We start from the raw sequence: 17,488 nt of genomic DNA, 5'->3' as shown, positions 1-17,488 counted from the left end.
CAGATTGGTAGCCTCTTAATTATTACTTTAATGTAGTATGACAATGGCAACACAACCTGTGGAAACCAACAAAAGCAGCAATTGTAAAATGAGCTAATACAACACCTCACCGTCATCATGGGGACCGTAATTCAAATTACATTTAGGAAGATTCCACACTGTGGAGATGCTCCAAAAGTTTTGGCTTCCAACGTTCCTGTTCAATGCACCATTTCTTTTTCTCCTACTGCTCTGCGGAATTTGAATATTTCACGTATCCAGATGAAATGAAAACCACCATAATGCATCTGTCCCGGCAGTCGATGCTTCCAGGGACATCAAGACTTTGCTGCCTAAATATGACTCTAAATATACTGCTACCGCAATAGAAGCCTGTCAAGAGATGCTTCGTGAGTAAAGTACATTCATGATAAAGGCTGAGGTTGACTTGAATAGAAGAGGCAGGATGGATCCTTCCTACATTGCAAGTAAATCTGCGCTTCAGCTACGACTGTCAATTCCATGGCAACTAGTACATTTTGCCCTTCATCCTCTAATTGATGCTATTTTTCATAATAATTCATAATGAGGATGTTATTCATCCTCTAATAACCACTTCCTTTTACTCATCTCCAGATGATTGTCCAAATGATGAGAGTATTTATCTTTAAAGATAGAAAACAAAGCTAATACTTAGCACTTGGTTGATGTGGGTAAAGCACTTGAAAAGGTGCTCAGTAACCCCCACAGCAACCCTGTAAAAGTAGGTCAGTCTCACCTTCATATTGGTAATGTGGAGCTAATGGAATAGGGCTTACCTAAGATTTCTTACCAAGCTCATGGCCAAGGTGACAACTCATAGGCTGAGTTCAGACATCATGACAAAACATGGTTTGTGCCAACCACAGTTAAGAACCATGGCTGGAAGTTCTAGAAATATAAGAACAACCACCAGTTACCACAAACTGTGGTTTGCAAACTGGTTTCAAACCATAATTTGATGTCCTAGTTTGGCAACCTCTCACAAGACACAGTTCGTGAGCTATTGTAAATTCAGGTACAAAATCAAATAATTTGAAACAATACAGTGGGCCCTCCTTATCTCACCCCTCACCCCTGCTAACTAGTAAGAGGCACTTTTTCAAGTGGGTGCTCCTCTTTTATTCAGCAAGGGGAGAGTAACTGGCCCTCCTCCCCCCAGCAGTGTCTTTTCTAGTGGCTGCCTGCTGGTGTTCTTTTGCAAATTTTTAGATTGTGAGCCCTTTTGGGACAGGGAGCCATTTAGTTATTTGATTTTTCTCTGTAAACCGCTTTGTGAACTTTTTGTTAAAAAGCGGTATATAAATAGTTATCATCATCATCATCATCATCTGTGGGTTCAGCACCTGCGGATCTGACTCAATGCAGATGCCAAGTAAGCATCTGGAGGTTCTCTAGAACCTTCCATTTGTGACTGGAAGTGCCTCTACGAAGTGTCCCAGAGGTCTTCTGAGATGCAGGGAGGTCACTTGTGGCCTCCCCACATCTCAGAAGGCCTCTCAGATGCTTCAGAAAAGCACTTCTTTTCTGAAGATGCTTTTCTGAAGATGCTTCAGAAAAGGTCACCAGTGTGAGCCTCCTGCGGATTTAATTATCCACAGAATTGATATCCAAATGGGGGGTCTAGGATCAGATCCTCCACAGATACTGAGGGGCAACCCACTGTACTACTTTACATTTTTGTAGCTCTTTTCAAATGTTTAAAGTGCATCATGTGTGTTATCTTGTTGCAATCTTTACAACAACCCTGTAAGATGAGTATCAGAATCCGCATGCTGCAGAGGCCAAGAGGAAGTGGCTTTCCTAAGGTTACCTAGAAAGCACATTCCAGAGGTGAAATTTGGACCAGGGGCCATGTCATTGGGAACATGAAGTATTTTACTTCATGTTCTGCAGTATACACAAGTACTTTGTGGTCTGAACATGGAGCAGATGAAATTTGAAGTGTTGAAAATGAGGAACACCCTTTGTTGAGTTTTTCCAGGCAACAGAAACACAAAATTGGCTGTAGTAGGTTGTCAAAGTGCCAACTCTGGTTTGGCGTTCTCCAAAGCACAAAGAACAGGGAGGGATTTTAAAAACCTGGGATTAATTGCGGCATCAGGACTATATCATCATGATTCTTCTGGCACAAGAGTTGTCAAAACTTTTCAGAATGAGCCTCTTGAAGGCAGCTATTATTATCCAAACAGTAGCTGGGACCTTTCATACGACCTTTGCAAACTGCTAATTTGTTTCTAAGCAGGCTGCAGTTTGCCTTGGATGTACAGAGCACTTGAGGACTGAGGGAGGGGGTGCCATTGGTTAATTCACTGTTGGAAAGACACAGTGCTCAGTTAAAAAACTTTTAGCAATTCAACCATATGCTACAAAGTGTTCCAAGCAGCTGATGCTTGCTGATGAGGGCCATAAAAACGAACACAATGTACATGTGCGAATTTCACAAAAACAGAGCTGGGAGGGACTAACAGGAAACAAGTTCAACCCCACCACAGCTCAAAGGCAAGCTTTAAAAGGATCAGTTTCTGTTATCCCAAATGCAGTGTGCACCATTAGCCAGAGTCAGTGTCTGGAGTTGGCATGGCTGGGAACTTGCTGAGGCCCATATCTTTGCAGGGGAGTCCACTATCAAGAACCCCCTGGCTACTGCTCCTCTTCTTACCATTGCCACCTGCTGATGTGCATGCACGGCTGACAAGCCTGAGATAGTTATCTCAAGTGACAGATTAGTAGGGCAGAGGCAGCAGCTGTCACCTTAGGGTCCAATCCTAATCAATTTTCTAGTGTTGATGCAGCAAGTGTTTCCTTACCTTGAGGAGGACTCTGTGACTGCCTCCCCATGGCAGGATGCAGCACAAACCCTGTTGGCACAGTTGCATCAGCACTGCAACGCTGGATAGGATTGAGCCTTCAGGCTTCCTCAGCCACCTGCCTAGCCCAGCACTCCTCCTCCGACTTCCTCTTTCCCCATTCCTTGAATGCAAAGAGAAAGAGGAAACTGGAGCAGAAGTGGAAGTGCTACAGGGAAAGAAGAATGACAGTGCTGTTGCAATCCTATTCCTAGTGATACCTTCCCCTGAAGGCATCCTCTTCCCCAAGGAAAGCCCCAGACCCCATAATGGGGTTTCTCAAGTCTGCGCTGGCAGTTTTGCCCACTCAGAATTGAGAACCTCCATGTTGAGCTTTGCAGCCCAACACGGACGATAGGATCCAGCAGAGCAGGGCTGCACTGGTCCCACCCCCCTCCAGGGCCAGTCACTCCCCCGTCCCATCCTCCCCTCACCCTGGAACGCCTCTCCCTACCCCAAAGTCCCTTACCACCGCCCAGAGCTCTTACCTTGCTCCAGGGGACATCCATCTAGTGCGGGGCTGGCGCTCCCTCCTCACAGGGTGTCATGGACGCACTTTACAGCACATTTGTGACACCCAGCATCAGCGCAGGAGGCCCTTAGGATTGACCCCCTAGTTGCTGGTTACGTGTTTATTTTAAGGTACACCCAATCTCTTCACATAGCTGAGAGCCTCTGCCTGAAAGGGAAGTATCTGATAATAAGTGACTATATAGCACTTTCTGGGTGTGTAAAGCACATCAAATGTACTGATGACAGCCCTGCAAGGCGAGTATTCTTCCCATATTGCAGAGGTGGTTGAAGGGAGAGACTTGCCTAAGGCCAACTAGTGAGAGTTCATGGTAGGGAAGTCCTGATTTACAGTTCAGTCTGTCAGCCGCTACACTTAACCCTGTGTCCAATGGCAGCTCCCACCTTTAGATTTTGTGCTCTTTTGTTTTTTCTGGAAGCAGGAGTAGTAAGACAAAGAGTATTCTTGGACTTGATCCAATGCACAATTCATACATCTGTTGCTTCAGGGAACAGCAGTGGACAAGAGCATTTAGTATAGACAAGGCAGTCAAAGGAGCAGTGGTGGCAGTGTAGCAGTACGACAGCAATGCATCACTGGGTAAGAAGAAGGGGGCAGCATTTGAGATGAGGAGAGTAAGGTAGGGTTGGTAAGGTAGGAGCAGCATTTGGTGTCCTACCTCAGGCACAGCTAAATCTTCCACTGGATCTACTTGCCTATCATTTCTCTCTGCCTTGAGTGAGTAAACCACAGCAGTGAGAAGCGGAGCCGCTGGTAGCCACAGCAGTAAGGAGGCCACCACTGTGCATGCCTTGTCAGGTGACTCTCCAAAACTTAGAACAGGTACTGCTGAAAGCACAGAGCAGGTACACAGCAAAAAAGGCACCTGGAGAGCAAATCTGGACAAAACTGAGGGTCAAGCTAGACATGTGCCTAAACATGCTTACTACCAGAAATGCTCCTCTTTCCCACCAAAAAAAGCCATAGTGTCTGGTCTTGAGGTTACTTCTTCCCCTTTCACACTATTTCTCCATTAAAAAGCACCCACAGAAACAGTTATTTGCTACAAACAGCAGCAAAGGCCTCTTACTCAGGACTGCAGTTTCACGGGACTGCTTTTCATGTACAAAAAATGGGGGCAAATGTGACACATGACAATGCCCACACCTTGTTTTGCCTTTGGTGTGACTCTCATTCAAAACTCAGAAGTCAGCATATTAATTCTGGCTGCTTTCATCTTCACCAGAAGCAGGTCCTTTGGACAGCATGTGGATCAGGACTGCCTATTGAAGACCAAGCCACCACTCTAGAGATACAAGATGGCTTACAATGTGTGTTTCCACTCTGTAATGCAAACCCTTCTTTTCAAGAATGGAGTTCAGTGGTTGAAACTCCCAAAAGTCTAAAGGACCAAAATACCCACATTTATTGAACTGTAGATTTCCAGACAAAAACTCTGCTCAGCTACCTCTATTACTGAAACGATTAGCGTTACTCTGAACAGGCATAGCTAGTCTATCAGATTTCAAAGGTTAAGTCTTAGCATTTGAAGTTGCACATTAAAGACACCAGTTCCGTTGAAAATGGAGTTGTCGCATCCATTCTGTCAAAGACTAGAAACACAGCCTTTTGAATTTTTGCTATCGAAGTTGAGTATGTGGGCTTTACCCTCTTCATGAATAGAAGTTGCAGGGGGCAATCTGTATTGAAGTATCAGTGCAGGGGAAAAGGTTAGTCTCCCATCCCACTATTGCACAATGCCCCTCCCCCACCAGTATCTGTTTACAAGAAGAGTCACTGACTTTCAACAGGATGCACATGTAAACTGAATACAGAAGAAAATAAATTAATTTAGGACTCAATCCTACCCCATCCCCTGTCAGCCCAGACCATGCAGCACCACTGACAGAGTATGTGCTGCAAGCTATGGGAGAAGCAACCAGATGGGGGTCTCCTTGGACCTATGTCAACTCTTTCACAGGTGTAAGTCCAAAGAAACTCTGGGGGATAGGGGGATAGGATTTTGGCTTGCACCACTGCTGCTGAGATCCTCCTCCTCCCACCTCTGAACTGCCCTCATCCCAGCTCCTCCCTGCCCTGATCCTACCCATGATCCTCCCCCAAACTGTCCCACTGTCAGTGATGATGAGGGTTGAAGGAGGTTCAGTGAGCTGCTGTCACCCACATGTGGCCTCTGGCTGTTTGCTCTGGGGGCCGTGGCCCAACAAATGATGGAAAAGCTTTCCCACCATAAGTCCAGGACTTATGCCGACAATATGGAACAATTTGTGCTCTCAGTGTCGAAGGGACTGTCACTCCTGAATCGGCCTTTTCAGCCACACTAGACGCTGTTCCAGACCCACCATTCAGAGCACAATAACATAGTCTTCGGGGACTGAAGGATGCCAAAAACAATATGCCGACAGATCATGAGATCTATCAGCATATGCCCAGGATAATAGTGAATTGTTAAAGAGATGATGTCCGGTATGGGGACAAAAATATATAACATAGGATTATATATTTGATACAGGGCTGTAGCTCAGTGACAGACATGAGAGGATCCGGGGGGGGGGCATGGGTGTGTGGCCTCCCCCAAATGCCAGCAGGGAAGGGTGCCTGCTGGGCTGGGGAGCAAAATCAGGTGCCAGGGAACACCCACTGGGTAGGCACTGGCGAGATTGGCTGTAATAGAAGCTCAGGTCTACTGGGCTGGTAGACCTGGGCACCAAGGCCAGGCAAGAGCCAGGTCTATCCACCCAACAAACCTTGGCCATGGAGGCATCAAGTTCAACCTGGAGCCCAGGTCTACCTGCCTGGTTGACCTTGGGTCTGGAGTTGGTAGTGTTCACGGCCCCTTCCCAACACAAACACTGGATCCATCCCTGGTGGCAGGTGAATGTGCTTTGCATGCAGAAGGCCCCAAGTTCAATGCTGGCACATCAGTTATGAGAGCCTTGAAACCCAGGAGAACCTCTACCTGTTAGTGCAGATGGTACTAAGCTAGATGGTCTGACCTGGCACAAGGCCATTTCCTACATATGCTTATGACTGAAGAACACAAAAAAGCTGTGGTAAGTCTCTCAAAAGAGGGAGAACGTTCCCTAGTTGCTAACCACTAACTGAGAACCACTTATATGGCAGTGTGTTTGTTGTAGTCAAGCACCACAAGGAAGTACAACAAATTGTGAAAAGTAGACTGGCATTTCTGAACACTCAGGGGCTAGAGCAACCCCCCTTCCTTTTGGCAGAGGTTCCTAAAGTGTGTGTTAGGGTACCCTGCAACACCATAGGATGTCTTTGGTAGCCCCTCCTTCCGGGTCTCCTAAGATTGCGCAATCCAAGACAGCAGTACCAGTCTGAACCAAGAAGAAGAGGCTGCAGGGGGCACTGCAACACCAGTAAGTTTCAGAACCAATGACTTAGGGATTTATGCCCAACTTTCACACACTTCCTGTGCTTGAAGCCCTGCAAAGCCACATCTGCGCAAGCAATACTAGCTGAGATGGACCAACGATCCGATTCAGAATAAGGCAGCTTCATGGGCTCAAGAAACCCTTTCAGGCAGTAGTACCCAAACTTGTTCAACTGGTGGCTCCCTTGACCTTCTAGGCCATTGGCAGTGGCTCTCAATTAGGGATACAGTCCTAAACATTGTGTAGGGCAGTGGGTTTTTCACAAGGATTCCATGGCTCCCCTGGCCAGTTTCTACGGCTCCCTGGGGATCCATGGCTCACATTTTGGAAACCACTAACTTTCAGGGGTCTCTGGTTGGAGATAAACATTTAGAGGTAGGTAGGGAACAAAGAGGACTTCAATTCAATCTAAATATGAATGCTGTTCTGAGCTTGACCATCAGCAACTGATTTTCCTGATCCCTTTGTGGGTACGCACATGTGGTCACAGTACTGAATATGTATGCGAGATACATAGCCCCTTGAGTAACTGGCTTCTGAATGGTGACAGTAACAAAATAAACACACTTGACTAATTTGCCTTGGCTTATCCATAGCATAGCTATATGATATATGAGCCGCAGCTGAAGGAAAATGGTTAATTTCCCTGATGTCTAAAATGGCCCATTAAATTTATAAATAGTAATTAATGATACTGTACTGTGACTAAGGCAATATTTTATCATAGGCCAGTGGCTCTTTCCCCTTATTTGCATGCATTATAGTCAATAATGTTGCATTGAAGCATCTCCTTAGGGCTTTTTTCATGGCAGGAAAAATGGATTTTTAAGCACCTGTCATGTTCGTGCCCTGATGTGTCCCAAGGTCAGGGGGAGAGGAGTGCATCTCAAGAGAATCGCTGGAAAATGGCAAGCTCCCTTCTCTGGTCAACCCTCCTCTAGCATAAACAGTCACACTTGATGATGCTTTTGAGTGGTTTATTCAAGTAAGGGCACAATCTTAACCGACTTTTCAACACTGACATAGCTCTGCCGATGTGACATGCATTGCATCCTGAAGTGGGGAGGCAGTCAAGGGGGCCTCCTCAAGTTAAGGGCAAGTTTGTTACTTTACCCTGAGGCTGCATTGCATCTAGGTCAGTTCTGGAAAGTTGGTTAGGATTATGCCCGAAGTGATTAAGGCTGCAATCCTAACCACACTTTCCTGAGAGTAAGCCCCACTGAACAAAAGAGGACTTACTTCTGAGTAGACCTGGTTAGGATTGTGCCCTTACACTCATAAACAGTCCCAGGTTTCTGGTCACTGGGCTGGGGTCATGGGTTCTAACATGGGTTCCTTCTCATTGCCTGTATTGCTGATGGGCAAAATTATACTCACCTCACGTACAGCATTGTAGTACAGAATAGTTGTGCCTCATTATCCACTGGAGTTCCATTCTGGAAGCCTCAATGAATTAAAAAAAAAACAACCAGTGGATACCAAATCAGTGGAAAAATAGCTCCTTTTTTGTCACCTCCCCCCCCCCAAATGTATTGGTATAAAGGCTATACTGCATTCAGCCACTATGGGGTGAGTAATGGAATGAAATTTTGGCTGAATGCACTACAGTGTCTACTGATGCATCCTGGGGTGACAACGGAGGAGCAAGAAACCCAGAAGTGGGTCTTTAAAGTTATCCTTAACGTTGAGAAGCTTGCAGCCAGTGCAGTTTAACAGCATGAAGATAGGAAATGAGATTCTGACACTTTTTTCCCCTTGCTACAAGACAATTAAAGGTGGATCTCGGTATCAGTGGTTAATCAAATCAGTGGATGCCAAATCAGTGAATGAGGTACGACATGTATAAGGTAATATATGCAAAGTGCTCTAAGCACTCAAAAGGACTGTACAAACGTTCATTATTACTACCGCTACTGCTGGTGGTGGTGGGCTTGCTGGAGCCAACTGGTTGGCCACTGTGGGAAGGTTGATCCTGGGCTAGATGGACTGACTGACTCAGCCTGACTCAGCAAGGCTTTTCTTAAGTGACACCAGTGCATTCCACCATGCAATCCAAAATGCAGCAGATTTGCTCACTGACGAGTGGGGTTCGATTTCATCCTCCCAGCCATAAAACAGTGCTGATTTGAGCAATGATGAAGCACAATTTCTCTGTAGCAGTCATGCTAGATTAGGAGAGACATCTGGATTCCCCTGCACAACTGAACAACTGTGCATTTATTGCACAATAAAAACATCGTCTGGAAAATCCCTTAGAGTAATATCAATTAATTCCTCTCCTGTTGGACTCCTGCTGCTCTGACAGGCAGTAATTAGACATACTGCTATAATTTTGCAGGTTGCTTCTGGAAGCAGGATGAAATAACTAGGGGCTGACATTGTACATCAGACTGTTTTCTATTAACTCTCTGTTCTGCTGCTTTATGCTTGATGAGCTTTTACACATGAGCAATCAATGCCTTCAAACATACTGATTAAGATTATGAGCTGTCATGTGTTTACTGTTGGTGGATTCATCAGCCTCCAGAGACAGGAGCCAAGGTAGAGCCTCTATTTATTTATCTTTTACTTGCATATAGTCACACATCTGTTTTCCCCATTCTCCCATCTGAAGGGGAAAAAAGTGAAAAGAAATATTTAAACCCCAATCCGATCAGGTGCAGTGCCAGAGCTCCAGCCCCACTGCTGGTACAGGATGTTGCAAAAGTGCCATAAGGCACACCCCCTTGGTGGGAGAGACTCAGCACTGGAAAGCAGGCCAGTGGCAATCCGCACTGGGCCTCAGCACTAGAAGGACAAGTTGGTGGAGTAAGGGATGGTGAATATCCCTGCCAAACAAAAGGGAGGCTTTTGAGGTGGGGGGAGGGCGGGGGAAGGTGGGGAGGGGACTGAACTGGGCCTAGAGAAGGCAGAATGGGGGAGTTTCATGCCCAGGATGGGGGGGCAGGGACAGCTGCAGAGGCTGCTGTGAATCCTATACTCCCCTCCTGAGTTGTGGAGCCCTACACAGAACTCCTTGGTTCTGCACCAGCTCAAGGGCAGCCTGGGCTTGACACAGCGTAAGTGAACCAAAGTTCTGGCAGCTTCCCTGGCCCTACAGGGTACAGCAGTGGTCATTTCTGCACGTTTGTACCACTGGGCACTGGGAAAGGATAGGATTGGACTGCTATAGCCATATAGAGTACTTACATATCTATATTTGAACACTGCTCAGTAGTAGCTATGTAACTGTTAACTAAAATATAGAGATGACCAAGTATTATGATCAATTATTAAACAGTAATGGGAATTAAAATTACCATAGAACATGGCAAAACAATTCCAGTGCCAACAGAGCTATAAATGGTGGTAAGCAAAGGCCTGGGTTTAGCGGCAGGTGACAACTACCTGAGATATTGGGCATTTCAGCTATTCTTAACACCAAATTCTTCTATATGGTTAGAAGAAGCAAAATTTGTCTTTATTTGCTTGTGTATGGCATGAAAATATATCGATTTATAGATCCATGCAAGCTGATTTACCATCTTACATGACAGAGATAAATCACACCTGCAGATCATGCATCAAAATCATGAACAGAGAGAGCTACACAATGATGAAAATGGAAGAGTCAAACTCTTCACTTGGGTCTAGAGCAATGTTTCTCAACTAGTGGTACAGGTACCACCAGTGGCACTTAAGGTGGTGTCTGGTGGTACTCATGAATCCCTAGACACCTGCTGCCCATCAGCGAGACCAGGAACATGACACAACAAAAAACAACAGGAGGCTTGGCTCAGTGGGCAGAGGTCCAAAGCATGCTTTTCCATTCTCAAAAAATAATAACTTATTTATATACAGCCTTTCTGGTCATTGGTTTTCAAAAGCCCTCCATCCACTGAGTCTCTTACTAGTGTTTGTTGTGTTGCATCTGACCTCCCAACTCAGATGTAACTGGCAATGATGTCATCATCAGTTACTTCTGGTGGTACTTCCAATGGGTAGACCATGTAAAATGATACAGCAGAGGACAAACATTGAGAAACACTGGTCTAGAGCTGTCTCTAGGTAAGAGAATGGGATTAAATTTGAAAGCTATCACCACTGCTCACCACTCCTTTCCTTTCTGGTTTTCAATTTTGTTAAAGGTGTGTCTGTGGTCAGTGTTTCGTTTTCACTATTGGTTCTCTTAAATGGCATATTAGACTCTGGACTACAACGACAACCTCAAGCATTGGGACTCAGTGCTATTCTTTTCTTCAACATATATTCTTGGATTTAATCCAATGCACAATTAATGTGCCGGTGCTTCTGCACCATAAGTCCAGCAAGTAATTTCCATAACTTCCTCTAGTATTAAAAGGCACAGAGGCCTTTCCTTTGCCCTACATCCACGGAGGGCATACAGAAGTAGCAACAAATACTGGCTCCTGTTATTTTGGTGGAGCTCATCAATCTCCAGCAACCTTCAGTACTCAAATATTACTGTCATGGTGAAGTTCACAGCTGAAACTTCCAATCACCCTGCAGGTTAGTTTGACATTGCGAGACTTTGGTGTTGATGAACCATCAAGTGTAAAAAGCTGTTAACACTTGAAGGTAAACCCTAGGTGGAGACCAAGAGGAATGCAGCCATGAACTGAACAGGCCTCAAGACAATCACAATGAAAATATCTATGGAGTGGCGATTTTTAGATTAGTATGCAAAGGAAGCAGCCTTAGGACTTGATTAGGATTCTTCCTGCATAGGAGGGACAGAATCAAGACCCTTTGTAGAGAAGGGTAGTAATTTCTCTCCTTCCCTCTGCCAGAACATGTCACTAATTGCTTATGATTTGGTTCTCTTTCCAACTGAACTGAAGGGATCAGCGACACCCACAGATGTGCTCAAGCCTCAAATATGTTGCTGGCAATTTTTGAACCAGGGTTGACTTAAGCTCTGTGGGCTGGTTGGTAATTAACTTATTTTTAGACCAGCATGTCCGTACAAGGCTGCACAAATTACAAGACACTGCAGTATGCTGCTTTTCTAAGAATACACTTTGCAAATACATGTCTGCCCATTAAAAAAAAAAATCTGAGGTCTGAAAATACAAAGAACAAGAAACTAGGAGAAGCTTGGTCTCTTTCATCTAGTTGGGCTCCTATGCATCCACTCTACTGCTGCACTCATGAATATTCATCGACCCTCCTCTCTTCCCTGCCATGGCTGGAAAGGGGATGGTATGAAGTGGCTGTTCCCATCAAGAGTGCTTACAAAAAAAAAAAAAGCAATTCAGATTTCTTCATAAGCAGTGGGAATGTGCTCAGCCTCTATAAGAGAGTCTAGCTGGATGTGTGCTTAATCACACATCTAGCCCCAATTGACGCTTTGATGTACTTAGAAACAGGAAGTAAATAGGATTTATTCAAAAAGAGGGGCCATGAAATGACATGCAACTGCATTGAGGGGCTTTAGTAATTTGCCCCTGCCATGGTTTTCATCACAATTGTGCCCTCATGTGCCATTTTTAAAAGAACTTTTTCCCCAACTTTCTAATTCAGTATTAAATATTCTTTATAAATGGCATGGGCAGCCCAACTGGAATGAAAACCACGGTGGGGGCAAAGTCCCCCTACTCAGTTATAGTTCTGCCTCATTTTGAGCCTCCCTAATTATAAATAAATCTTAAGTACTGATTGTGGCAAGTACATCAGGCAGCCCAATCCTATTGGGTTGCTCTGCTAGTGGATCAAGGTAGTGACAGAGGCAGGCCAGAATAGGGAGTCAACAGGGGCAGAGGGAAGGTGGATCAAATCCATGTTGACATGCAATAATGAATTCATTAGCACAGGTCCAAGTAGACCCATCCATGTGGTGGAGGCTTTTCCCCAGGTAAGGGAATAAACAATCCCTTACTCAAAAGACACCTATGCAACTGCAGACACACACACACACACACACACACACACACACACACACACAGGATGCATAGGCAGGTGGAGGATAGGATTGGGCTGTAACATGCCCTAAGAGAAAAAAAATCCTTATTGTAAATAAGACTTCCTAGACCAGGGGTGCTCAATAGGTGGATCGCGACCTACCGGTAGATCGCGAGGCAAAATGAGTAGATCGCAGAGCCCTGTCTCTCCAAACTGTTAATATGTCAGTTTCGTCTAGTGACTAGACGAAACATTTAGCTGACACTAAACTGACACTGAAACTGACACTTTAGCTGCTCTTCAGGCATGCAGCAAAAAAACTGACGAAACTGACTAGACTCCAGCAGGGGCTCCATACATTAAAGGGGGTGTCTGTCAGACGCTTCCTTCCCCCCTGGTAGATCTCCGGGCCTTGCTGGGTTTCAAAGTAGCTCTCGAGCCAAAAAAGTGTGAGCACCCCTGTCCTAGACAAATTATGACTGCCCAAAAGACATCCATTTAGTTTCATGACTGAATGGGGGATCTGAACCTGGGCCTTCTTGGTCCTAATTTGACACTAACTCCCACACCACAATGATTCTCAACAAATACAATTAAAGATTATAGTAACCAATGCTAAAAGGAATCAAATAAAAGGAGGCAAGTATCAAAGTGAAAGTTGGAAGCAGCATCCAAGTCATATTTTGCTCTAATACAGCTTTGCAAATTTACAGTGGCTTCCTTCTTCTTGATGACATGCCCAACATTTGAGTCAATTGAATTATATATCTGAAGTATGTTTACAGACATTTCTTCTTGTTTGATATGTTCTCAGTATTTCTGCTATAGTAATAGCCCATTGACAGTAATATGCAATCTAATTTTCATTGACTAGCTGGGTTAGTAGCCTTGTCCTTTGGCCTCTCCTGTAAACCTCATGTCACTTAATGACAAGACACTTACAAGCTGATGGCAATAAGACTGAGTTGCAAATCGAGACTTGCTGGATTCAACTCTTGCCTCTGTCTCGATGACATGAGGTGGTCTTCGGCAAGCCATGCCCTGTCAGCCTTCCCGTCTCCAACACAAGGATGATAATACTCACTTGTCTTAGAGGGCTGTTGTTAGGCATTAGGACAAGCTAATCCAAGCAAAGCACTATGAACACTCAAAAGCATGATACAAATGAGTTATTCACATTTTCCTGCCTCTCTATGGATAGCTGTCCTCAACCACCCATTAAGGCAAAAACAGGAGCATTCAAGAAGACAAGCTATGATCACCTCACTTCACCTCTGTCTTCCACCCAGTGTCTCTTGCTATTTTCACTCCTCTGAAATGAACTGTGAATGTCAACAGGACAGTGTCTGCCAGAATACAGCTATGCCATGCTGTTCGGTACATACACAAGCGCTGTTCAAAAAGGCAGCTGAATGTTCAGCCGAGTCTGTCAATCTCTTCCCCTTCCTCCACCCTCCACCTCTCGCCCTTCCTTTAATGCATTATGAACAGAAGATGCCAGTGTACTGATGGAAATTCTTTATGTGCGAAAAACGTCATCTGCTTAGTTCAACAGCGACTGTGAGAAATTCTGGTCTTATTCAAACATTGACTCTACTTGGCTCCCTCAAAGTGGCAGATGCCGAATGAATTCTAATGCAGGAGGACTTGGTCAAGGCATACCTAGAAAGGAAGAAAGAAGGGAACTCCGCAACAAATGAACTGAGCTCACTTGTCACATGAAGGTCAAGAAACCTTTGTGTTCACTGGGCTTGCAAAGACTCTGAAGTTGAGGCTGCTGTAGTGCTTCTGTTATGTTCTTATCTTACTTCGTTACCTTTGGCAACAGGAACAGGAAGGTAGTCAAACACATTGAATGCTTCCCAGCAAACCCCAGCAGCGATAAGTCAACAATATTAGAGTTTACTTCCCTCACTGGTTGTTCCCTAAAAGGTTTTATTACTTCCCCATTTGGGAGGCTGACTTTCTTCCTGTTGAAAGTTTTGTGTACACTTCCCTGTTAGCAAGACGGAACCCATTTCCTTCGTGTCAAAATGTTGGTTTTCAAGAATGTTGCTCCAATTTCCTTAGAATCAAGCAAACCTTGGCTCATTTACACATCCCCTGTATGTATACTCGGAAGGAAGACCCACTGCGGACAATGATGCTTATTCTTAGGTAAGAGTGCACAAGAATCCAGCCTTAATGAGTTAATATGAGTGGCAGAATGCATTACATCTATCCGTAATACACCTTGAGTTTTGACAGCCCCACATATTGGCCAACACAAATCTGTCACCTGTCACTGGTCCTCTGTAAATTCCTTTTTAATTAGTGGGAAGCCATTTTGCCAGCCATGCAGTGATTCTTTCCACAATCAAGTAGCATTTGAAACATTTAGTGCCTTGTTAAATCTAATAAGTGAGATTTATTATGAGTCACTTCCCTTAATAGCTGACTGAGTTTCAAAAATGTTATTCATTAAGGTGTAAATATAAAATAGGCAGCTGTTAAACTTTAATAAATATGTTTTATAGGTGGCTAGTATTTTTTTCCCCTCAATGGCAGTACTTCCATTTCCATTGCTAACAGGAAATGCTACTCCAGAGTTCACCATTTGAGGGCTCCATGCCCGCAAATGGAGGGTTGACATGTCTGTGTTTGGAATGTACAGGAAGAGATTCAAACTGGAAGCACACTTCTAGATGTACTGAAAACATATTATTCCTTGACTTAACTTAAGGAATAATGCATTTTCAGTGTGCTTCCAGTTTTAACGTAAAACTAGATTTCATTTTTCTGGACATTCCAAGAAAATATTCCCAGAAATATTAACCATCTGAGATTAATATTTATGTGCTAGCTTCAGCTATCAGTTCAGCATTACATTAACTATACTCCATTATCACTCAATAGGTTATCAAAGAGTTATGGCTGCATATAAATTTCATCAATTGCTAATGATGGAAGCACATAGGATGCATAGGTTCCATGGTTAGTACCTGTCCCATGGCTACTGTCACTTAAACCACATACGCAAGTTCATAACAAGCAGCTTGAGAACACCACCAAACAAAGTCAAACAGGCCAATAAGATTAATCACATTTGCACACTGCCATTTGAAGGCCTATGTTCTTTTTCACCTCTTCTTCTCAGGCCAGCCCCTCCTTACTAGAGCACTCATCAATCCAAAGGCATTATTCATGATGTTTAACCTGAACAATATTCTCTGGCACAAAATGACTTTAATGGTTGAACTAACTCAACGCATTTAGTACTGGTGGGCGACAAATTTAGCTCCACATGTTTAAGAAAATACAGGATTCCCACAGCAGGAGGCTCATGCATTTTCTCTAACACTTGAATGAATGCACACATGGACACACATCTTTTCTTCAAATACAACATAAAAAAGACATGGCTGAAGTACTGATGAAACAAAGAGTCTCTCTTCTGTAATTTGTAAAGTGGCCCAAATACTTGTGTGAACAAGGGTGGCAATAATTCAGTTGGCGCTGTTATGATTTACTTGTGCTTCACAAGTGTACAATTTTGGCTAAAGGAATTCTTTCCACACAATGACCTTAAAGAAGAAGAAGATTATAAATCAGGAGAGAGAGGGAGAGAGATTCTTCCATTTCCCTATCCAGAGAAAGCTCTCACAAAAGCAAAATACATCTCAAAGGCAAACACATAGCTTTTGCCACTTAATATATTGCAGTAAAAGGCTGCAATCCTAAACTCATTTACTAAAGAGTAAGCCTTATGGAACACAATGGAACTTACTTCTAAATAAGCATGCATAGGGTTGTACTGCAAGAGTAGCGTGTGTGGGATGCATGTGTAGAGAAGTCACTGTAGCTCACCCAAAATGCTCACCTGGGTTGGATTGTAGAGCTCTTGCAAAGGACTTCTTGACCCCTTCCGACAGCAGATGTCCATTCCAAATGGATTCCTACGTATTACTGATAAAGAATAAATGGAAAATTAGTGAAAGTGATAAAAAATACTGAATTATTGTCACAACTCAATTAAAGCAATTATATATATCAGAAATAACAGTGGATATTTATTTCAACTGATGCAGGAAAGATTTAACCAAAAGAATGGATCTGGAATTTTTTGAGGTTTGGCTAACCAAAACTTAGTCACATTTAATGCTTACAATCAAACTGCTATGAAACCTGCAAAAAAACCAAAATTAACTCTACTGAAGTGAAACAGAATGCATGGTTTTTTACCTTAAAAAAACAACACCACATTTTCCTGTCCTAATCTAAAAGTAAAACATAAACTAGATTATCTACCAAAGGAATATACTGCTTTTTCCTTTGAGTTGACAAAGACATTACAGATCAGTGGCATCTTGAATGGCTCTACTAAACAAGCATACCAAATGTTTTGATTTTCCTATGCAATTTAACTATTAGGCATTGCTATGGGCAGTAATTTTAATTAACTTCTGACAATTTTTTAGTCAGACAACTCAGAGAAACAATTGCTTAAAGTCTGAATGATAAACACAAGCAGGATAGCAGTCATTACAGTTTAGCATGTACCCCAAACACTTTGAATGAAAAATGTTTTCCACTGAAGATCCACATTACAGGTTCAACCTATTTATCCACAGATTTTTTATCTGAGGATCTGTCTCAATGCAAATCGGATGGGGGGAACTGAAAGTCACACACTCCTTTGCCCTTTGATGGCCTCTGCTCTGTTTCCAGGCAGCCCAAAACACTGCAAAAAGGCTCAGCCTCGACCAGGCAGGGAAATAGCCCTGGAGCCCTGGAAGAGGTTCCCCTTGCAAAGG

General features: G+C 43.8%; 1 protein-coding gene across 2 annotated transcripts in view; it reads right to left on the bottom strand.

Moving 5' to 3' along the window:
- Positions 1 to 17,488, bottom strand: part of CHST11 (carbohydrate sulfotransferase 11) — a 218,875-nt gene that overhangs the window by 93,499 nt on the left and 107,888 nt on the right. For both annotated transcript variants that reach the window (XM_066634106.1, XM_066634107.1), the window contains exon 2: positions 16,555 to 16,640. In XM_066634106.1, coding sequence (XP_066490203.1) covers positions 16,555 to 16,640 — 86 coding nt within the window. The remainder of the gene's footprint in view (positions 1 to 16,554; positions 16,641 to 17,488) is intronic.

The sequence above is a fragment of the Tiliqua scincoides genome, chromosome 7 (assembly GCF_035046505.1).
Source record: "Tiliqua scincoides isolate rTilSci1 chromosome 7, rTilSci1.hap2, whole genome shotgun sequence".
Classification (NCBI taxonomy): Eukaryota; Metazoa; Chordata; class Lepidosauria; order Squamata; family Scincidae; genus Tiliqua; species Tiliqua scincoides.
Note: the sequence above shows the minus strand (reverse complement) of the source record. Positions and strands in the feature narration are given on the sequence as shown.